Source organism: Lagenorhynchus albirostris, chromosome 16, assembly GCF_949774975.1.
Source record: "Lagenorhynchus albirostris chromosome 16, mLagAlb1.1, whole genome shotgun sequence".
NCBI lineage: Eukaryota > Metazoa > Chordata > Mammalia > Artiodactyla > Delphinidae > Lagenorhynchus > Lagenorhynchus albirostris.
Genome location: NC_083110.1, coordinates 59,797,979 through 59,822,350, shown reverse-complemented (window position 1 = coordinate 59,822,350; position 24,372 = coordinate 59,797,979). Strand labels below are relative to the sequence as shown.

At 43.3% G+C, this 24,372-nt stretch overlaps 1 protein-coding gene across 1 annotated transcript; it reads right to left on the bottom strand.

The window, feature by feature from the left end:
* Nucleotides 1-1,026: 1,026 nt before the first annotated feature.
* On the bottom strand, nucleotides 1,027-24,281 carry LOC132507035 (glutathione S-transferase omega-2-like). The gene is made up of 7 exons (XM_060125972.1): nucleotides 23,089-24,281; nucleotides 17,691-17,912; nucleotides 17,314-17,422; nucleotides 15,415-15,637; nucleotides 14,366-14,467; nucleotides 2,767-2,873; nucleotides 1,027-1,316 (listed from the first exon to the last, which is right to left on the bottom strand). The coding sequence occupies exons 2-7, from the start codon at nucleotides 17,722-17,724 to the stop codon at nucleotides 1,157-1,159; spliced, it is 735 nt and encodes a 244-aa protein (XP_059981955.1). The 5' UTR covers nucleotides 17,725-17,912; nucleotides 23,089-24,281; the 3' UTR covers nucleotides 1,027-1,156.
* Nucleotides 24,282-24,372: the final 91 nt, after the last annotated feature.

Below are 24,372 nucleotides of genomic sequence, written 5' to 3'. Positions count from 1 at the left end.
AAAAAACCCACAAACAGACTCACAGACGTAGAAAACAAACTTATGGTTACCAAAGGGGAAAGGAGGAGTTTGGGATTAACAGATACACACTACTCTATATAAAACTGATAAACAACAAGAAGCTACTGTATAGAACAGAGAAGTATATTTAATATCTTGTAATAAACTATAATGGAAAAGTATCTGAAAAAGAATATATACATGTAGAACTGAATCACTTTGCTGTACACCTGAAATGAACACAACACTGTAAACCAACTATACTTCAATTAAAAATAATTTTTTAAAAAAGAGAAGCATTCCCACTGCAAGACAAGCAGCTCCAAAAGCTCTACGTTTAAAATCTCAACCAAGATGAGTGGAGAGATCAGGGGCTCCTGTGTCTTTGTCATCTTTGTCATCTTTATCACCCACACAGCCCAGGCTTGGTACACAACAGGCAACCAGAGGCATGTGTTGGGATGAATTGAAAGCGTCTGTGACGCAAATCCAACAGAGTGACCTTTACCTCTGACTGGGTTTGGGATGTGTGTCCTTTTTTAAGGCAGGATGTTGGCTATAGAACATTTTGTGAGCCATCCTGAGCCCTGACAGCACCGGTGATATTCTGACGTCGGTAGTCCAGGGTGATAATGGGTGTTTAATTTCCTGCTTTGGAATTCTTTCAGTCACAGGACCCTCGGTGCCTCCCGGGCCCACAGCCAAAGTTTGAGGGAGAATGAAACTCGTGCACACCCACAGGGACTGCAGCTTTCATTTGCCAAAGGGAGAGTATTTGGACTGCAAGCATTTTCTTCCCAGGAAGTTGTGGAGGGTGTGCCATCTGTAGTGACAAGCACCAGTGATGGGGCGGCCTTGAACCTCAACATCAACACCAACAACCTGGAGGTCAAACCGGGTCGATAGCCATGGAACTGGGAGGCACACAGGCTTTCAAAATGTCCCGGACAATCTAGCACTGAGATTTCTAGAGAATCACTGGACGCTGTGGGCTAGAGGAGCCATACAAATGATTATCAGAAATGATTCTGTCTCCATGTTTATTGGGAACCTCAAAAAAAATGAACAGAGATTGACTGCCCCACCCAAACAAGTGCTGATGCAGAATCACGACATGCTTGGGAATTCTGGGTGGTGAATGGGTGGACTGCAAGGCTCAGCAACTTAGCCCATAGTCAAAGGCATCGGGGTTGTTCTGAAAATAGAGATTCAAGAAGCCGAGGAAGATGTTCTTATCTATGAGAAGAGCACATACTGTGGGGTCCTGCTTCATGGCTGCGATCCAGAGCCGGAGCGCGGGGGTGTGGTTCACACAGCTGCAGGACAGGAGAGAATCGTTAGCACAGCTAAAGGGCAAAAGGGGGCATGGATCACTTTTTAGACTTACAAGCTACAAGGAATGGATTTACTGGGGCAATAAAGTTATCTCAGTTACCTTACTATCAACTGAGCATAATCACTTACTGGAGGAAAATCTAATTCTTGGAATGGCTGTGTGTGCTTTAGACTTGCAAAAGTTGTTGTTTTTAACCCTGCGGTTAAAATGCTTGTGGACTGAGTGCTCTGGGGAAATAAGGTATCTGTGCTTCACTGTTTGCCAACAAAAAGACAACCCCCTGAAAGACACATCCTTCTGTCATTCTCAGATTTTACTTTAGGAGGCTTGAAAAAAATAAAGACAAGTAGTTTCCAAAAGCACTTTTTTTGGAAAGCAATGAGTAAAACAATCATTAAACCTTGAAATAATGGAGCTGACTGGGTCCTTTCAAAGACCCATCAGGATGTTTAGGTCTAGGATCTGTAAAGTGACTTGCCCAGGCAATAAACTTGTTAGTGTAAAACCCAGGAGAAGAGGTGAGGGTTCCTAATATGTGGTTCAACACTCTGTTCCCAGAAGGGACAGGTTTTTGTAAAGTTTATGGTGTGACATAGTTTTAAATATCCAAGTTTGTTATATCTGAACTTCCCTAAGTGAGACGCACAGGAGATGCCTCCTGGGAAGACTCAAGTGTGTGCATTATGAAGGAGACGCGGTTCTACCTCTGCAGGACTGGATTCCCAAACACCAGAATGGCCGGCACCCACCATGCAACCGGCTGGCGTGAGAGCAGAGCCAGCACAAGTTCAGCCTCTCCTGTGAGCATCGTGGGAACAAAGCACATGTTCTGCCCAGGGCTCCTATGAAGCCTCCCTGAGTCTACCAGGTCATTTCTTCTACCTTAAACATCCCTACACTCCCATGGTGTATGGCTGGCCATTTTGTTTGTTTGTATAACATCAAGCATATATTACTTTAAAAATCATTTATTTTTTGAAGGGTCTGCCTATCTGGGGAAAGATTCCTTGGGGAACAAAAGTGTGAGGAGTAAGGTGTGTGGGATCCGCTGGGTGACACAGCAGGACCAGGTGCAGGGCCACCGAGGAAGCTGCAGACAAGGCGCCAAAACCCTGTGACTGAGACCCTTCCCCTGCTTCTGTGTTCACCACCGGCCTGTGCTGGGTGGGTGTTGAGGACAGCAGGCTCTGGAGCATGGCAGGAGGCTTTCGGACACAGTCTTATCAGCAGAAATATGGGTAAAGTTTGGGTCCACAGTTAGTGGCATAAGAGCACAGATGCATTTTGAACAAGGAAACACATAGTTTAAAACCCGACTGTGTTTCACATTCACATGTGTCACATGTCCAGAGAAGGACAAATGGCACACAGACCATTTCAAGCACTAGGGCGACCCTAGGAATCCACAACCACACAGTTAAATGTCTTACTCAGCTATTCCATATACATCCAGCCGCTCAAACCAAGGCCAAAAGAGGTAATCAATCATGGATATACAGTCACCACCGAAGAAGACTGTGTTCTGATAGCCAAGAATCTGAAAGTTTAAACAGAGCAAAAGCAAGTTAATTTACCTATATACTAATGTATTTATAGACACTAAGTACAAATATCAAATTAATTCCCAAAGAAGGAGAACCAAGACTTTGATTCTCCTTCCATTTTGTTAGGTGAATGCGTCTTCCCTTTTCCTGAGTTTTCTTCCACCTCCTTTAGGGTCGTACTCCTGGCATGCTCAGTCCTGCCCTCCTTTCAACACTGGGGCATTCGTGCAGCTCATCTGACTGGAGGATTTTGAAGGACAGCCCAGCCCAGCCACTCCTTCTCAGGAGCTTACCACTCCCTGTGCTAAGCTTTCCAGGGATGAGCTCAGCCCCTGGAGAGGGGGCCCTGCCCCTAGAGACCATCACTGCCTGTTACTGGGAGGGAGGGGCCACATTAGGAACCCCACTTGTTGCAGTTGTGACCCCCATTCTCCAGGGTCCACTTTATCTGTAATAAAGGGGATACCACAGTCTCCACACATCTTCCTCTTCTGCCTTGTTTCTCAATCAATTCAAAACTAAGGCAGGGAAGAGCAGGGCTATCTAATGGGCTCGCTCAAATCCCAACACTCTCTTTCTATCATATTTTCTTTGTTTATTTGAGCTCTTTGAACTTCACATGGATTGGCCACCCAACACTATCAACTTTTTACATTAAAATAAAATTTTGCATTCCCAAATGGGACAAATCAACCTGGATAGATGAATCATCAAGAAAACAGATAAACTCTTGACGGAGAGATAGCCAAAGACAGTGGGGGGGGGAAAGGTACTTGAGAATTTAAAAAGCAACAGTGCTTAGCAGAGGTTTTGCTGGCCCAGGTCTTCCCACAGAGAAACGTATGACGCTAGTTACCTAGTTAAATCAAGCAAAAGACTCTCTTTGACCCACGAAAAGCATAATCAACTAAATACTTCCCCGTAGGTGTAGATCTAGATTACTGTGTCCTTATTTCTCAGGCTTGATTCTTTGTACTCCAGGACAGCTTGTTGCCTCTATGATGTAGTCTAGGGCTGAAGTTAAGAATGAGTTCTGGGGACTTCCCTGGTAGTGCAGTGGTTAAGAATCTGCCTGCCAATGCAGGGGACACGGGTTCAAGCTCTGGTCCAGGAAGATCCCACATGCCGCAGAGCAACTAAGCCTGTGCTCCACAACTACTGAGCCTGCGCTCTAAAGCCCGTGAGCCACAACTACTGAGCCCACATGCCACAACTACTGAATCCCGCGTGCCTAGAGCCGTGCTCCGCAACAAGAGAAGCCACCGCAATGAGAAGCCGCAACGAAGAGTAGCCCCGGCTCGCTGCAACTAGAGAAAGCCCATGCACAGCAACGAAGACCCAATGCAGCCAAAAATAAATAAATGTACAAAAAAAAAAAAAAGAATGAGCTCTGGTACCAGCAGACCTGATCCTACCTTGGGCTCTACGTCTCATTCAACATGGAACCCAGGGCAACTTACCCACCTCCTCCTCCAAGCCTCATTTTTCTCATCTGTATAATGGTGGTAATGTTAGTGCCCTCCTCAGAGGTTATGGTGAGGAGTGACGGAATCATGCATGAATATACATGAGCTCTCGTGATCAGAAAGCACAGAGACCCCCCCCAGAGGTTACATCTACAGAAAGCAAATCCTTCCCCAACAGAAAAGATCAATGGGATCCTCCACCTGCCATCCTTCTCAGAGGAGAAAGCAAATCTTGGTGCCCTAAAGTCGATGTCTTCATTACCTCCCAGTATGGCATAGAGGAGACCCCCCTGACTAGTGTCCTGAAAGTCTGAAAAAATGTTAGGTGGCATCACTTTGTTCGAAGAAACTCACAAGATGGTACTAAAGCGGAAGAATCTGGCCAATGAAAACTCAAAACAGAGGCGATTTTCAGTCATGTGTAAATAAGTCCTGATTTACAGGGGAAAGGAACAAATTATTCAGTTTTTATGGATTCCAGAAAGCCCCAAACCTTCTTTATGTTCAGGAACAGATAGTAATCACCCAAACTTTTATCACTGGCTTTGAAACGTATACTTCCAGCTTCTTATTGGCCTTTCATGGCACAAACGAGAACTGAATCTAAACTGATGGACTCTGGAACTTCTATATAACTCTTCTGCTTTACATAGCAGAGGTACTCTTGAGAAAGTCCTTGTCGAAACAGACCACATATGGACATTTACTAGAACCCATGATGAGTCCTTTGGTAAAGTGATGAGATACTTTGAAAATGAATAGCTGCTTAGTAATTGATGTTTATTTAGTATATATTTTTCAAGTTTTTCATTTACTCAGAGTAGGAGTCTGCCTTTGAATATATATGATCTTATAGGTACAATCAATTTTTATATAAACACTCATAAAGCAATTTAAGCCTTATCAAGGTGCTTGGTACAATAAAAAGTCAAGATAAGCATATGGATGAAATGAATGAGGCATCAATTATCTTCTGCCAGCCTCTCCCTCGCCCCTGAAATACATTTACACGTTCCCTCGGACTTTCTTTAATCCAAGTGTGACATTAAAATTCCTTGGAGTTCTTGATACAGCTGTAGATTCTTGAGCCCTGCCTCAAACAAGCATTTCTCCACCAGATTTCATACAGAGCAAGTCTAAAACTCCCAACAGAGAAGCAGTCTTCCTATAAACCAGCACAAAGTGCTGGCTCCCCTACAGACACATTGCAGTAACCCAGGAGCACAACCTGGCCAGGCCTCCTTGGAGGTTTATTACCGTCTTCAGGATCTTAAGTAGGAGAGCTCCCTCCTCTGCAAACCTGAGACTTTCCGGACACGTGAAATGACTTGTCCGCTTAGAATCACAGAACTTCAGTACTGGAAGGGCCACTGGGATTCTTCTAGTGTGACTCCCCTTCCATTTTTCCATTTATTTATACTATGCTCATTACACAAAGGATTAGAGTTGCAGTGTACAAAAACGTGTACACTAAAATATTAAATATGAAAAATAATACCATGCTAAGATCAGGGAAAGTAAAAGCTAGAACAGAAGGTCAAAATAAGGAAGGAAAACGGTCTCAAGACATCAAGCCAAGGCTCCTGCAGAGTTCTTTAATAAATAAAGCTTTGGATTTGACTTGAGTTTCCTGGCAGTTCAAGTGGAGAGGAAAACATGCTGGTGAGCTGATTCTTGTCTCCTGCGTGGAAGCACAAGAGACTCTCGCTTACAGAGGAGGAAACTCCAACCCAGGGAAGTAAGAGGGCTCTCTGGTTAGTGCCAGAGCTGAGACAAAAACATCATTCTCCTAAGTCCCAGACTAGCGTCAACCCTGTGTCATTCAACTTCAGATATGTATGTATGATGACTCTAATCACAGAGGCTTCCCCAAGTCTCTTGTGAATTCTTTGCCTGTTCTTAAAATTTATGTAGCAGCAAAAAGCTTAGAATCAGCAAACTCTGAAAGCCTCTTTCCCTCTACATCCAAGGACTGGCTCAGCTCTGAGCATCCCTGTGAGAACTTCCCCCTCAGTTTTCCTCTTTCTCAGTCTCTCTGTCAGGGGCTCTGCCAGAGCAGCTAACTAACCAAGAAGTGTGACACAATCATGGCAAAGGAACTTTTCAAAATTCTCTCCTTCCTATTTCATTCCATGGATAAGAAGGTCTTCAGGCAACTTGACTCAAAAGAGTTCTTCTGTGTTCTCAGTTTAAACTAAGTCCCTGTTCACAGCCAATTATCTGCTCTGACAAATTTTCAGATACTCAGAATTAAAAATAAACCGACCGTCTTAATGTCCAATGTCTTATCGTTCCTAAGTGTTCTGTCATCAGAAACAAAACAGGAAGCTGTGGTTACATCTCGACCCACTTAGCAGTGCTTATGTTAATATCCAATGTCATTTAAAAAAACTGTTTTGAGTTATTCCTGTCACCCAACTGCCACATATAATGATATTGGCCATTCTTAATGTTGAATAGCTTTTCTCATGATGGACTCCCTCACTCTCAGAACTATTGTCCTTGGTATCGTCAAGCAAGGCAAGATGGCCTGCTTACAGAAGACACTTTTCCACCAAGGCCCTAGACATCCCCACAAGGCCATGCATGGCCTGGGGAGGGAACTGAGCCTCTAGCTTCAAGCCCTCAGGCTTCCTTAAAGTGTTCACACATCTTCAATTCAGGTTAAGAATTGAGATATTTTAGGGAAAGCCATTTGATGCTCTGGAATAGTAGAAAACTCTAATTTTAAAACTTTTCTGTTCTCCACTTCACTGAAAAATGACTACAGATCCTTTTCTTGCTTTTAGATGTGACAAGGGGTTAGGAGTGAACATGCAAATCAAGAGGGAGGGACTGCTTGGTGAGACGTGAGTATCGCTACTTCCACCCCAAACTTGAAAAGCCTGGAAGGGCCACTCATCTACTGCGAAGGCCTCTTGGGCTCCCCCAGGTGGATGAAAGGAGGTTCGTGCTAGAGCGCACGTAGAAGGAAGAAGCGCGCGGCGCGGGGCTCTCCCTCGTGGCCATCGTGGTGAGGCTCACTGGCCGTGGCTTCCCCGCCAGGAGGTTCAACAAGGAGGAAAAGGAAATCTGCAAAATTTTTTTAAGGAGCAAGATTGTAAAGAGAAGCAAAGCCCAGACTTCCTCAAACCAAGCATTCTAAAAAGCTTCAGTCTACAATCTTGGACTCTCAAGTGCAGCTTCAATAACTGCACTTTAGACCTTGACTTGGCCACTTGCCCTGCACGTGGTCATTTACACCACAGCCGACAAATCCTGGACCTCTAACCAGGACAGCTTGGTGGCTCTCAGCGGGTGCTGCTGTCCTGGTTGGAGGAGGAAGAAAGAGGTTTTTCTTGATGGAAATAGTTCTTAAGAAGCAGACCCAGGACTTCCCTGGTGGCACAGTGGTTAAGAATCTGCCTGCCAATGCAGGGGACACGGGTTCGAGCCCTGGTCCGGGAAGATCCCACATGCCGCGCAGCAACTGAGCCCGTGCACCATAACTACTGAGCCCGCGTGCCACAACTACTGAAGCCCGCGTGCCTAGAGCCCGTGCTCTGCAACAAGAGAAGCCACCGCAGTGAGAAGCCCGCGCACCGCAATGAAGAGTAGCCCCTGCTCGCCGCAACTAGAGAAAGCCCCCATGCAGCAACAAAGACCCAGTGCAGCCATAAATAAGTAAATTAATAAATAATAAATTTTAAAAATAAAATAGCAATTTATTAAAAAAAAAATGAAGCAGACCCCCCTCCCCCAATAAAATACACAAAGCCACTTGCTGGTACATCAGCAATGCAGGTCCTTATCCAGAAGCAGAAGCAAAGTACTCAACTCCAGGGCAGAAATCTTTTAAGTTCATATAAGACAAGGGGGAGATTCTCAAGATTTCAAATTTCAGGTCCCTGCTACATTGACATACTATAGCTGAGGCTGAGCTAACGAAGATGAACTGATTCCCTTTAAAACAAATCAAGGGTATAGAACAAACTTAGAGTATAAATAAAGCCACTTCTCTAGAAAGAAGCCTGAGAAGTAGGGTCTGTGCAGAACACGCCGCTCCTACTGACCACCACTTACGACCTGGAGCTCCCTGTGAAGATTCGGAATGCAACCTGTCAACATTTGGGGGGATCAAAGGACCACCCTGAAAATTCTATCCTGGAATCCTTTTCACGGGCTTAATTCTTTTGTCAAAATATATTTGTAAGATAGTAGGGGGGAAAAGCTAGTTGGGTAAGTCTTGACAAGTCAAATATCTTTAAAGTGATGGGTGGTGGATGAAAATATAAATGAATATCAAATCTCTGAAGGAGGAGAGGATTTCCTATGTATAAAAGTATCAGAAGAAATCACAACAGGAAAGACTTATAGAACAATAATGTCATATTTATATATGTACAAAACAAAGACAAAAAGTTAAAACAAAACCAAAAAATGTGCCTTAGAAACAGGCCAATATCCTTTATATATAAGGAACTCTAAAAAAATAAATCAACAAGGAAAATCAGTAAGACCTTGACAGATGGGTAGTAGACCATTTTCATAAATAAAACACGAAGAGATGGAATACTTTGGGGGAAAATCTACCACCTCACTAGCAATCAAAGAAATATACATTAAATCAACGATGAGAAACTATTGTTTCTCAAAACAGGCAAATATCTTTTTAAATGAAATCTCCCAACAGTGAAAAGGGGATGATACAAAGGGCATTTTCCATACACTGAGGGTGGGGGGTATACAGCACATGTCTTGGAGGAAGCAATTTAGCAACATCCAGCTCCAGCCTCTAAAGTGGTCATACCCTTTGATCTGGTAACTCCACTCCTGGAAGTGCAGCCTAAGGACATATTCTAAAATAGAGAAAAGGATTTTTATGCAAAGAAGCTGCTGTTCCTGGCAGCATCATTCACATCAGTAAGCAACTGAAACAAACTAAATAACTCTGAGTGTTGCTGGATAAATAACTATGGCTTATACATATGGTAAATTATGCAGAATGAAAAGTGATTTTTTTCCATCTTTAATAATTACACATCTAATAGAGAAATACATTCTCATTATTTTAAAAAAATTCAAACACAGAAAGCAGCATAAAAGGTAAAGACTCTCCCTTCCGATCCCTGCTCTTAACCACTTTTCTTTCCCACACCAGTGCTAATCCCCTTCCCAGTAGCGGTCACCAGTAGGAGTCTGATGTGTGTCTCTCCAGACATTTTTCCAGGCGTTTATTTACATGTATATATATATGCATATATAGTTAAGTTTTGTTTTCTTCTACAAAATTGGATCATATCACTTGTATTACTGTGTAATTCATTTAATATTTCTAGGCAATCTTTTCATCTCAGTACACATGGATCTACCTCATTCCTTTTTTATATAAATTTTTAAAATTTTATTTATTTTATTTTTGGCTGCGTTAGGTCTTTGTTGCTGTGCGCGGGCTTCTCATTGCGGTGGCTTCTCTTGTTGCAGAGCACGGGCTCTAGGCGCGCAGGCTCAGTAGTTGTGGCGCACAGGCTTAGTTGCTCCGCGGCTTGTGGTATCTTCCCGGACCAGGGCTGGAACCCGTGGCCCCTGCATTGGCAGGCGGATTCTTAACCACTGCACCACAGGGAAGCCTTCATTTAACCATTCCCTATCTAATGTACATTAAGGTTTATAATTTTTCACCATAACAAATAAGGCTGCTCTAATAAACACCCTTATACCCATAAATAAGCATTTATAGAGTTTATTAAAATATGGGAAAAATTCTTATGTCATAATGGTAACCAAGTTCTATATACAGTACAATTTCAACTACATAATAATATACATAAGAAAAGGAGAGAAAAAATAATAACAGTGGTTGTTTCTGGGTAGTGGGATTATGAATTTCTTTTCTTAGTTTCTATATTTTTCTGTATTTTCCAAACTTTCTCTAATGAACAAGTATTACTTTATAATCAAAGATGAGTAAAATTAATTTTTAAATAACAAGAAGAACTATTATTCTATTGTTTACATGGTGGGAGAAGGTATAGAGGAAGTTTATTAAAAGAAATACAGCAAATATTAGTTTACCTAGGAAGCAGCTGTCAGAATTGGACAATGAATTAAGTTACCAAACTAGCAGCACTAAAACTGCTCAAGTAGCCACGGTGACTAGAAGATAACCAGTTCCCTAAGGTGGAGGAATGGTGATTACAACCAAAAAATGGCACGTAGGTGGACATGCTGAATTAACTAACAAATCCAAGAGAACTGACAACATATGTCTGAGCCAAAATCTCATAAATGAATGTTCACAGCAACACTATTCATAAGAGCCAAAAAGTGGAAACAACCCAAGTATCCATCAACTGATGTGTGGATAAACAAGGTTGGTGTATCCATACAACGAAATACTACTAAGCCATGAAAAGGAGTAAAGGATGAAACTTGAAAACATTACACTGAGTAAAAGAAGCACATGGAAGGCTAACGCTAAATGATTCCATGTATATGAAATGTCCAAAACAGGTAAATCCATAGAGAAAGAAAGTAAATTAGTAGTTGCCTATAACTGGGAGGGTTGGGAAGAGATGGGGAGTGACTGGAATCTGGCTGAATCCTGTCCTTCACTGAACTTAGACTTGACTGGACTACTTCCATAATGAAAATATTTAGAATGAAGGCACTGCCACCCGAAAAAAGAACAGCTGAGAGGTTCTGCCAACATTCCAATCCACAAAGATAAAAGAAAGATGGGATCAGGTGCTATTTTGAAATGAAAGTCAGTAAGAAAGATTAAAAAACTAAAGCTTAAAAAAATTACGCTGCTGAGATTAATGATTCAGTAAAGACTAGCAAATAGGTTTGAAGACAGAACGTGTGGTTAGAGAAGGGCAGCCCAGCAGTTTTTAAAACTCAGGAAAATGTTCAGAACAGGAAAGCAAGAGGGGAGCCTGCTGGTTAGAAAGAAAAACAGCAGTAATGTATCTCAAAGAATTGTAAAAATGACATAGAAAAATATGGTTATATAACAAGCACAATAAGCCTTTAATTTCTATGAAACTTTTTTTTAAAGAAAAATTTAAAAGTCAAACAGGGCATTTATTTCAAAAGAAGAAAATGTCAGTGTAAGGCTGCAAAAGTTAAACTGAGCCATTTGCTTGAGGATAACGTGGCAGAAAATTATACACTGGTCTCTTAAGTTGTTTATCACTCAGAAAGCCCAAGGATATTTAAAATATTTTCAACTCACAGAAAATCCTGATTGTACAAAACCATGGGAAAAAATTGTACACGTCATCTCTATTAATAGAGAGGGGCCATCTCTATTAGAATTATTCGGACAAGTTTCAATTTCACTAGAATCTCCTAGAGTCAATACACTGGTATTGAGAGGAATTAATCAAATAATTCAAGCTCAGTGGGCATGTTTCAGATTCTGATACTGCCTTTGTTGTAGTTATAATTCCTGCTAACATTTTAGGGACAAAAGCTACATTCAAATCTGGTAGAACAATGCTGAATACTCAGTGGTCCTTGAACCAGCCCTGGTTTAGGTAGCTTTCACTGATGCTATTTATTAGATCTGACAGGGTTGTTGGCAAGATTAAATGAGAGGATGTATTCAAAGCACCTGTAGCATCATGCCTGGCACAAAAATACAGGTTCACTTCCCCTGGAAGAACCCAGCTAAAGGACTGTGCCTCCGTCGTAATATTATACGTTTCTTTAGCAATCTGTAATTTTCAAAGTTCATCCATCATCCAAACACAGAGTAGGAGGAACACAGTTCAAAATGTGTTTTTAATTATCTCTGAGTTTAAAGGGTTTTGTTTCCCAGCTCCTTTCCCTGGCCCAGCAATTAACTGTAAAAAGGTAACCAGACATGATAAAATCAGTTCAGCTGATCTTTGAAATAAAGACCTTAAACATTCTCTATGGGCAAGAGCTTTCAAACTTCTTTTTGAAAGCAGAGGTCCCCCTCCCTCTCCAAATTCGAGCTTATTGGATGTCTTGTTAAATCCGGTGATAAGAGCAGGGCTGGTGTGGCTGAAGCAGGACCTGGAACCACCCACCAGACCTCCCCTACTCAGTGGTCCCTCTGTAGAACCCAGAAACTCTCTGTTTTAAAACACTTCCTCATCCTATAAATGTGGAAACCAAGGCACAGAGAGGTCCAGAACCTTACCAAAGGTTCTGTAATCTAGTAAAGCCAAGTCTAGGATCCAAGAGTCTACCTCATCCTAGTTGCCTCCTTGGAGTCAAGACCACAGTCTGTGTTCTCAGGACCAAAGGCTGACATTTCTTTTCTTTTTTTTTTGTGCGGTACGCGGGCCTCTCACTGTTGTGGCCTCTCCCGCTGCGGAGCACAGGCTCCGGACACGCAGGCTCAGCGGCCATGGCTCACGGGCCCAGCTGCTCCGCGGCATGTGGGATCTTCCCGGACCGGGGCACGAACCCGTGTCCCCTGCATCAGCAGGCGGACTCTCAACCACTGCGCCACCAGGGAAGCCCCAAGGTTGACATTTCTTACACATGACTATTCATCATCCAGAAATACTGCAACTGTATAAATCTAAGATAGGCAGCTGGCATTGTAAATAAACTGAACTGCTTCCACTTAACAAAGGTCAAATGGAAGCATATTAGTAATCAGCCTTCCCTTTAGGGGATAAAAATAGCATTCTCTGGCTGCCAAAAGAATTACAACCCACCCATAGGGGGAATTTATCAGTTTCTGGAACAAAGATAAAGGAAGTCAAAGAACCGCCTTCCAGGTTATTCTAGATGTACAGGGTAAGTAGCCCTATTACTGCTGGATTTTTTTTTTTTGGCCTCGCCACAGGGCTGGTGGGATCTTAGTTCCTCAACCAGGGATTGAACCCAGGCCCTCAGCAGTGAGAGTGCAGAGTCCTAACCACTGGACCACCAGGGAATTCCCCTGCCAGATTAATGGAGGATCTGATAACAGTCATTGCTCCTTGCTTACCCATAGACAATTACCCATAGACAATTTCCCCTTCTTTTTTTTTTTTTTTTTGCGGTATGCGGGCCTCTCCCTGTTGTGGCCTCCCGCTATTGTGGCCTCTCGCGTTGCGGAGCACAGGCTCCGGACGCGCAGGCCCAGCGGCCATGGCCCACGGCCCACGGGCCCAACCGCTCTGCGGCATGTGGGATCTTCCCAGATCGGGGCACGAACCCGTGTCCCCTGCATCGGCAAGCGGACTCTCAATCACTGCGCCACCAGGGAAGCCCTCCCCTTCTTTCTTGATTATAGAACTCTGATTTTATGCAAGGTGTTCCCAGCTAAAAGACTAAATTTCCCATCCTCCCCTGCAGATACTTATGACTCTACAAATAAGTTCTGGCCAATGAGATTTAAGTAGTCATGGGGTAGGACTTTCACGAAAGCCTTTAAAGTAGTATGGCCTTTTGCCATTTTTTCCTTTCTGTGACCTGGGACTTGGATGTGATGGCTGCAGTTCTAGCAGCTATCTTGTTATTTTGAGTATACAAGCCTTGCACCAAAAATAACAGAACAGGAAGAGAGAAAAGGCCTCAGTCCCTGGTAACTTCATGAAGAAGGCATCAAAACAGCCCTGTACTACCTTACCTGTGTGTGTGTGTGTGTGTGTGTGTGTGTGTGTGTGTGTGTGTGTGTGTGAAAGAATAAATCCTAAAGGACAAATTTACAGTGGTTAGGTCCCTTTTACTAGCAGCCAAACACAATCTCTAACCCACATAGACCTTGGACTCAGTGGCAGAAGCTAGAGGATCCGTGCAGAGATACTTAAGGAATGTGGTGATTCTGGGAAAGGAAGAAATTCATCACATGCCCTCCCTCACTCCTTGCCAGATTTTCAAGAAAAGTTCCAGAGCAGGTTAGCAGAGGGCAAGTATCCACAAGTTAAAATCAGATGCCTAGTAACTGAACTTATCAAAGTCTGGTAGGAAAAGAATACATCTGTGAAAGTGGAGGGTGCCAGGGTGACCAGGGTGGGGACCTGCATCACTTCTTCCACTGCATCTGGCCAGGAGGGGGACCCGTTTTGTACCTCTTCCAGGTTGCAGAACTCCTGACGCAGCGCTAGCTTCAGATCAGCGCATTCTCTCCCACATCTCGATGCTATCAGACACTCCTTGGTCAAATGTGGGACCTGATCAGAGGACACAGGTTCTTAGTGGAGAAGTCTGAGGGCTCCTGCTCTGCCTAAAAATGCAGCCAGAGCTTTGTCACTCCAGCTGAACAGGCCAACACCCACATCCAGGCTCCCCAGCTCCCTCTGAGGGCCACCTCTGTGGTTTCAGGAATCCACTTGTCACAGCACCCTGGTAAACAAGGTGTTTTAGAGGGGGCTCTCCGGTGTTCCTTACTTGGTCAGCTATTTCCATGCTGTACAATCTTGGGTAGGGCACTTACCCTCTCTAAGCCTCAATGTTCTCATCTGAGGAATGGAGCAATAATAATACCCACTTTAAAGGGCAGTGGTGAGGATTAAACGAGTTAACCTTTATAAGGTAGTTAGAACAGTGCTTGGCACATCCAAGTGCTCAACAGACATCAGCTATTAATATCATTGAGTTATTTTTGTTTCTTTTCAAAGAGAACTGTCGTAAAATTTCTCCATCATATTCTCTCCCACTATCAACAGGTGCCCCCTTTTCTCTCTTCTACACATTTCCTGGATGGTTGGCACTCTTGTTCCCCATAAAGGCCAATCTCCTTCTGTGCATTACCTTTTTCACATCCCAATTTTTTTTTTTTTTTAACCTGGGATCTTGGAAATGGTTCCTTTAAAGTATCACCAGTTTTCAATTCTTTCAATATTCCTGTCTCAAGTTACACAGTCATAACTATGCCATAACCGTAACTCTTGAGACTGCTAGTTCAAATGGAAAAGTACCTATCGGCTAAGCCTTTAACCTTTAATATCAGAGGTCACAGCTTTACTATAATTCCACACCAGTTATCCTCCTAAGGCACACATGTGTATTAAAACATATCAATTTCACCAACGATTTGACTTTTAAAATGGATTGGAGTTTGGGAAAGACATACAAAGTAAAACAGAGTGTAAGTGGCTTTAAAAAAAATTGGATATACCTTATAGAATAGGTCCAATAACATCTTTTGGCGAGCTCGCTCATAAGAGTCACATGGATACAGCTTCCTTCCAGGATAAGCGTCATCCAGGTACTCACAAGCAATGACAGATTCATAGATCAGTTGACATTTGCTGTTCTCCAGGACAGGAATTTTGCCAAAAGGGTGCTTTGTAAAGTACCATTCAGGCTTGTTTCTCAGGTTAATGTTGATAACTTCATGTCTTGCAAAGCAAAGGGAAAACAGGACAGAACAAAAATGAAAGGCTTAGGCAGGCAGACTCTCATCTTGAAAGCAGAAGCAATCAATCTATAAAATTAAAATTTGCAATGAGTTTTTTTTTAATTTAGGTTTGTACAAAGAAAAATACATAACAACATCGTCTTCATTCCTGCAGTAAGATGTGCTGGATGTTTTCGATGCCTTATCCCATTAGCTCCTCATGATTCCCCAGCGAATCGGGGAATCATGATGAGCAGCAACGGAGGGGAGGCAAAGAAAACATTTAACACAGCCCCTATGAGAAATAAGCCTCCCTGTGGTTGAATCTCCTGCCCAATATCACCCACTAAGAAGTGGTACAGCCGAGATGGGAGGCCAGGCAGTCTGACTCAGAGCTCACAAGCTTAACCATGGCGCCACAGATTTCAGTACATTTTAAAGTTTGAAAGTACAAATCTGGTATCTGGAGACATTTTTCGTTTGCCACAACTGGAGGGAGGGGATTCTACTGCCATCTAACGGATAGAGGCCAGGGATGCCGTTAGACATCCAGCAGTGCACAGGACAGCTCCTCCCTCACCAAACACACAGAGCAAAGAACTATCCAGCTCCGAATGTCAACAGTGCCGAGGGTGAGAAACCCTGCCCCCAAGAAGTATTTACATCAGTTCCTAAGCTGCCACTTCATCACTGGGGGTAAAACATCAATTGTTATTTTTCTTAAAAAAAAAGTAACCTTAAGGCCAAGTAGAATTGAGCAAGAAGGAAGAACCTGGAAATATAAGCCGTAGAAACTCCACAGAGCAGAATTACATAATTTTCTTTAAAACATCTCTGTATTAGTCTCTGCATCTCTTTAACATGAATCCGAAACTCCCGAACTACCGATTCTCCGAGGCCAGAGTCAAGAGGCTGGAGTAACACTTCTCAACACCTTGGCTTTGAGCTGGTCCATCCAGCCGTCCACATTCCAGCAAAGTTGCTCTGCCTTCCAAATCCAGATGTCCTTTGCAGGAGCTCGTCTTGCAAAATTCCTTCTGGACGGGTGTGTACCTATTTATCAGGTGTGTGGGAAACCTCAGGACACCTCTTTGATAGCAGTTCCTTCTATTTCACTGTTTGGAACTATTTGTTCATTCATTCAAAAAATAGTTTTAAGCACCTACTACGTGCCAGGCTCTCTTCTGGCCCATGAATAGGAGAGACAAGTCCCTACCTTCAAGAACTTACATTTGTGTGTGTGTCAGTGTGTGTTTCTATGTGTGTTGGGGGAGGGGCTGGGAGATGTAAAGGAAAGACGGATAAACAAATAAGAAAACATTGCAAGCGCAATGAAGAGAACAGAATTGACCTGAAGACGCCTGGGGTGGGGTGGGGTTTACACTGGACAGAGCAGTCAGAGAAGGCCCCGGTAGCCTCCGTGGTGCCTTTCTTCACAAGCTCTAGGGGAGGAACCAGCTCACTGAGCCATCATTCAGTTTACTCTGAGCTGCCCTAAAAGTCTCCTGCACAGGCCTGTCTCTGCATTTCAGGATGGCACTCTCAAGAACCTGTCCTTTGCTAACCGCTTATTGACTTTGCCTCAGAAGAAAGGCACAGAGAGCCTCTGAAATCTGACCAGGGCTCCCCAGATATCAGACATTCCCACGCGCCTACGGGGGCGCCCCTGCTTCTCACCTGATGCCTTTGGCCTGGAGGACCAGGCGCGTCCTGTGCGCGTAGGGGCAGAACCTCATGCTGTAGAGGCGGATCAGGCCCTCTGGGACAGGCCCTGGGGGGGCGCTCCCTGCGGGCGGAGGGGGATACAGGGAGGCGGATTAGCCCAGAGGGGAAAGGGGCTCACTCGCCTCCCCAGGACCCCAAGAGGGCCACGGGTGCTCCGTCTCCCATGTCCCAGAGAAGACACCTTTTTTTTGCACGTGCCTTTTGTGCGGAGGAACCCTGTCCCTCCTCGCCACGCTGGTCTGGAGGCCAAGGCCGGCAGCCACCTCACCAGAGCCAACATCCAGCCACGGGGCGCCCCCAGCCCGTGGACAGCTGTCAAGAGGACTCACCTCTCCCCAAGGTCCTGGCTGCATCGTCAGTCATGCTCTCCTGGAGTCTGCGCAGCGACCAAGACTCACAGTTGTGGCCGTGTGGCTTCCTGCCACCACTGCAGGCTCCAAGGACAGCAGCGCTCCGGCTCTCCCCTCTTGCCCCATATTCAGCTTTGGAGCAACAGGTCACTGGCGAGGTAGAGGGGGAGTGATCCAGGATGGCAGCTAGGATTATTCAACCTGCAGAGACATAGCCCCAGGTTCGGAAGCCGTAGCAGGAGTGGGGAAAGAACAAAAAGCAAAAAAAACAAACAACAGAAAACAAACAAAAAACACCTGAAGAGTACACCTTGCTTTGAACTCACAACGTCCTGTGCCGTCTCTTCTCTGCATCAAGAATCCATGAAGAATGGGCATTTAAACTCCACTTATTTCAAAGGAGTTTAATAAAAAATTGACCAGGGTAACACTAACGTTTTCTTTCCCATTCTAAACCCTCCCTCTCGTGTTATCTAAGACAATTGGCCATACCCTGTGTATAATGAGTACTTTATTTCAAAATAAGGCCAAACTTTTTCATGATCTAGCAGATAAGAAGAAAAACGTATTAGTGTTAAGATCTTGCACGACCCTAAAAGTGTCTCCTTAAATTTTGTGTCCTCATTGCCTCATCCTAGTTCTGGCCGTATTTATGAGATTTTACTCAAACTATGAAAAACTGGTGATGAACAGAAACAAGATACCTAGAGGCAAAGACAAATTTGTGAGCTCTTTCCAACTCCCAGTATAAATTTCAGAGAAGACCCTTTTTAATTACCAAGGACACATTGCGAACAGCCAGCAATACAGGGGCCACTTGGATAGCACGCCCATCTACATGAGATAAAGGAGGTAGCTATCTTTTGCTCTGACCTTAAGAAGCTGAGATCCTAAAATTTAGCAGGTGGAAATACAATTCTTTTAATTTTTACAGGATAGAGCTGAAATGGGAATTGCTTGTAAATGCATTTTATGGGGTTGACAGGTAAAGAAGGAAATAAAAGTATTATGTTTCACTCACAGTGACTAAATGATTTCCATGGGTTACCTTATTTGATTCCAACAACCACTCAGTCAGCTATTATTATTATTCCTATTTTACAAGTTAGAAAATAATCTCAGAAAAATAGGAAATGCCCTGGTGGTCCAGTGGTTAGGACTCAGTGCTTCCACTGCCAGGGGCCCAGGTTCTAACCCTGGTCAGGGAACTAGGATCCCAAAAGCTGCGCAGCGTGGCCAAAAAAAAAAAAAGAAAAAGAAAAAGAAAATTATTTGCCCAAAGTGACCATTTAGTAGGGTTGAAGAACTTTAAAAGTCCGAAGTCTGGCTCATTGACTTGGCCTCTAAAGCTGGCAACAGTGTGGAAAGGACATGAAGTCCAAAAAAGATATAGTACATAATAGCTGCTCAACAAATGTTAGCTGAATCTAAATATCTTTTATTAAAGTACCAGAACCTAATTATGTAGCTTATGAACGGGCAACTTTTGGTCTTTGGAATTCCAACCTATCCAGAAATTCTTGGCTAACTGTGTTTACATTTTTTTCTGCTGTAAGAATCTTTGAAAATCTTCAGAATAGTCACTCGACTACATTCTTTGCTAAGTTACTCAGAGTGATTTTATGTAAGATATGGTAAGTTGTCACTTTCTAAGAACTGGGGAATGGCAAAATGTATGAATAAATGTCCTCTGGAAAGAAAATGCGTATATGCCACCAAGAAGCCTGGCATTGGAAAAGACAAACTGGTTCTTGACTTGCCATGCTGGCAGTTCTGCATCTGGAAGACAGAGGAAGTAATAAGATAACTACTCTTCTGGAGCTAATTTTAATCAAAAAGTACAAACTGGAGGGTAAAATAGGAACAATCAACATAACCATGTCATGTGAGAGCTTCTGGTAGACAAGGAGCTGCCTCCTGATCAGACAAATAAAACGCTCACATAGAGAAAGTATATTTCAAATAGTTGAGAGAAAATATAAACAGATTCTAAAAGGAAAGGCCGTATGAGGAATGTGAAATTCTCAAAAATCAAAATAAATTATACTAACATGGATTAGGTGCTTTATGTGTATTAACTCATTTAATCCTTAAAAGAGTCCTATAAGGGTTGTATTCTTGCCTCAGTAAACTGAGGCTAGCAAGGTTAGGTCACTTGTCCAAAGCCTCACATCTAGTAAGAGGTGCAAAGGGTACTATGAAGCCTGGAAGTTTGACTCCAGGGGCAGCACTCTAACCAGGATCTTCATCTATACGAGAGATGGGAAAACTTTTTCTGTAAAGGCCAAGACGGTAAATGTTTTAGGCTTCTCAAGCCATCTTGTCTCAACTACTCAACTCTATCCTTGTAGGGTGAAAACAGCCGTAGATAATATATAAATAAATGGGTGTGGCTGTGTTCCAATAAAACATTACTTATGAACGTTGAATTTGAACTTCATATATATTTTAATAGGCTTTGTTTTTTAGAGAAGTTTTAGGTTCACAGCAAAATTTAGCCGAATATATAGAGGTTTCCCACTAACCTCCGACCCCCACACGTGCACAGCCTCCCCGACTACTGAGCATCCTGCATCAGGGCGGGAGGGACATTTCTTACCATTGAAGAGTTCCACGTAATTTTCACATGTCACAAATCATAATTCTTCACTTGATGCTTTTTTGCAACCATTCTTAGTTCTTGAACTGTGCAATAATGAGCAGTGGGCTAGACTCGGCCCACTGGCTTTAGTTTGCCCATCCCTGGTATACACTGACAATGACCGGATTAGCAATAGCTAAGCTAAGGATTCCATTTGTAAAGTAAAAGGTTCCTGGCTCCACCTTTCTACCATGCCAGAAAAGAATGTACTTTCATGTTGTGTCTCCTCATTCCCACCTTTTCAAGAAAAGCAACTCCGAGAGTTGGAAAATACTGTTTATTAAAAGTATGGCTGACCCTTAACAACTAGGGGTTTCAGGGTGCTGGTCCACCACACAGAAGAAAATCCAAGTATAACTTTACAGTCAGCCCTCTGCATCCGTGGTTATGAACCTGCAGATTCAACCAACTGCAGATCATATAGTACTGCGGTACATATTTAGTGAAAAAAATCCACGCATAAGTGGACCCTTGCAGTTCAAACCCATGTTGTTCAAGGGTCAGCTGTATACCTGTATATGGGAAGTCACATTCTGAGATGATGCAAGTCTATTTGATGTAGTCAGGGGAGAATGGACAAAGGGATGGAAAGTTCTTCCTCTGAATGGAAGCAATATTATGTCAAAGTTCTCACTGGGCACTATATTCAAACCCTGGCTTTGGCACTTAGGCAAGCTATCTAACCTCTTTGACCATCAACTTCCTCACCTGTAAAATGAGAACACTAAGCACCTACTTGAAGGGTTTTGATGTAGCGAATGAAATTGTTCAGGTGGCCGTCCTCAGTATAGTAAGAGTTTAGTGTACTTCAAAATTAATGATTAATACTAGTGAATAAGGACACATTTTTAATAGCATAGTGCATTCTGATTTTATATCCAAAAAGATAAAGTGCACTGCAATTCGGCTTTGCCAAGCACATTAGAATTAAAATTCAACTCAGAATGCTTATTTCATCAGTTACCAGTTTAATACCAATTGAATGGGTTGAATGCTGCAGGCTACCTTTCAGTAATGTGGCTTTTAATCTTACCACTGAACACTATGGTTTCCCTAGAAAGATTTTAATTATGACCTTTAAGCTTAACCCTATTGCTCTCTAAAACTCAGTAAGTACCTCTTTGAAATCCTCTTTGCAAATGTTCCTTGTATATCATGTTTACACCTCTATTATACTGAGTCACTCAAGAAATAAATGGTAATAAGGCTATATTAAACCTACTCCAAATTGGTTTCCAGCTACCTGAAATATGATGGCATCTGTTTTGAAAATGGGGAGAACTTCAGTCCTGGGTGATGATGACTTAAGCCTTCTAGGAAAAAAGTGCCACCACATTAATAATAATCTCTTCACTCTTATTTACCTGAGTCTCTGTTTTGAGGAGAGGAAGTGGGGTGTGCATTTTGCAATTAAAAAAAATTTTTTTTTTGTCATACCAATCTCTGATAGTGGCAGAACCTGGAGGACATTCCTCTTAGTATTTCAGAAGCCTAATTTACATGACAGATTGTGTTACTGGGAGTTCCACTATTATTCACCAAGTTCAAAGAGTTAGGCAAGTGAGGAAAAAGGCTCTTTTTCAAACGGGTCTAGATTTAGGACTTATTTCAAAGAAGTTAGGATCAGAGAGAATCCTGTATTCTAATGTCTTTGGGACATTAAATAAGATTACTAAAGTTGTCAGTGGGGGAACTGCATCTTCCCACTGGGGAAAGCAGGGTCAAAGGAGACTTTCTTTTTAAGTACGTGATTCTGCTTTCCTGTCCCTATTTTATAGCTTAAGGGATCAAAGAAAACAAATTAACAACCTTATATAATAACACTTGAATAAGCAAAGGCAGATTTTCAAGATCCTAAAATAAGCCAAAATGAAACACTTGTAAAATCAAACAAATTTCGATTTGTTTGGGTTTCGAAAAGGAACATCAACACTTCCTGTCCTACCCCAGGAACAACAGTGGTGTGTCAAAAAAGTGGCTACAGTCCTCTCTCAGCTTAATCTCCAAAACTTAAAAGTTGATGAATAAAGAGTCTGAGGCAGGGGCATATTTAAACGCTTATTTTAAGAATGGTCTGAATGACTGTTAAAGAGTTCAGGCTGGGTTTAAATCACCTCTTCAACATTTACTGGTCGACCCTGGACAAATCACAGCAACTTTCTATGCCCTGATGTTCTCATCTGTTAATTCAGAGCTAATGGTACCAACACATTGTATGGTCTGGGTTGAAGTAATTTTGACTATGGATGAGAAGCATTTAATACGTAGCAACCGTTATCTATTATTTTTATTATTTGAATGTTGCAGGGAAGACCCATAGTTCTGACAAGAAAGAACATTCCTGGGGACCAAATGCCCCTGTCAGTGCCCTATAATGTAGCTAAATTAGTGGTGCCCAATGCAGGGCTGACAATTAGTGATACGGGGTCGTCTTTACTTGTCTCCAGTCAAATCAGAAAACGAGAACAATTTAATGACTTTTTTTCCCCTTTAAGTTAAAGGTATTCGCTTTAAAGACCTGTTCCTTACTCTCAGATTATAGCCCTTGCGCTTTTTTTTTTTTTGATGGTAAAATCTCTGATGAAACTTTGGTGAAGTAGTTGAGCTTTCTTTTAAAACGGTTACGCAAAATTAAAAGTTGGCAATCCTATTCTGGGTGCCCAAATTCGTGAAAAATTCAAAATTGACCTCTAACCCCTCATCCCTTCAAATGCTACGCAGGCAGCAGCAACCCACCCGGCGCAGGTGAAAAGAGAGACGAGTCCAATGCACCTCCAGGTGCGCGGCCGACGGAACCGGATGGGGAGAAAGTGAGCCGCAGGAAGAGGCGGGGCCCAGGCGGAAACCGCCCCCTAGAACGCGATCCTATCCGCCAATTGGCCGCAGCGCCTGGAGCTTCAGCCAATCTTCCAAGCCTTTGTATGTGCCCCGGCCCCGCAGTGCCAAGCTGAGCCAATGGGCGGCCGCGTTACAGGCTCCTGGGTCCCGGAGTCTTGGGTCCTCACGGGTGTCTGTGGCTGGCCAAAGTGGAAGCCAGGTAGTGGCTGGTCATGGCACCTCAGTCCCCGGTCTACACGACCGAAGTCTGCCCGCAGCCTGCCCCGGGTGTGGCAGGCGGACGGCGGCAGAGATGGGTCCGCCCGGAGCCTGGGCGTTGGTGGCGGCCGAGGTGGACGGCTGGAGGCCGTTTGTGAAGTCAACCAATTCTCAGCTGCCTCTCAGGGTGCGGCCCCCTGGTCGCCTGCATCACCATGGGGCGGAAGACTCATTTCAAATGTGAACTCCCCGGCCCACCCTACCGAATCGGAAATCCAGGGGTGAGCCTTAGGTGACTGTTAACGCGCTCTTACGTTTAAGAATAAGGACAGGAAACTAGACTGTACTGGGGCAGGTCGACAGCCCGCCCCCTAGTTCTGATATAAGAGCCTTGTGCTGGGTATGTTTCCCCAGAACTTTCTGCCAGCGTCTTAAGGCCTCACTTAACCTCAGGGCCTTAGTTGAATCATCTGTAGAATGAAATCCAGCCTTATATACTGAACTGATGGAGGTGGTCTTCACAGTATTCACTTACATATATGGGACACCTTCTGTGTGCCCAGCATAAGATTTGGTAGGAAGGATTTGAAGGGGTTAGTGACTGGAGACTGGGAGAACAAATAGGAGACCACCTAGTCACCTGGCTTTGAGGTGACATGGGTCTGGACTTCAGTGGCAACAACAGTAAGAAGAAAGGTGTAAAATTGAGTCAGTGATGGAAAGGAAAGAATGAAGAATTTAAAGGTTCTTAACTTAGAACCCAGAAGACAAACTTGAAAGGGCATCTCTTGAAATGACAACACGGTATCCAAGTGGAAATGTCCTATGGGCAGTTAGAAATCCAGATTGAAGTTCAGCTCTCACTAGAGGTGATTTAGAGGTTTTCAGCATGGACTGTGATAGAACCCTTAGCATCCTTTGAGCATCCTGAGACAGGAAATGTGTTTACATTTCTGCAGGAGGGACTTGAGGAAAGCCCACAGT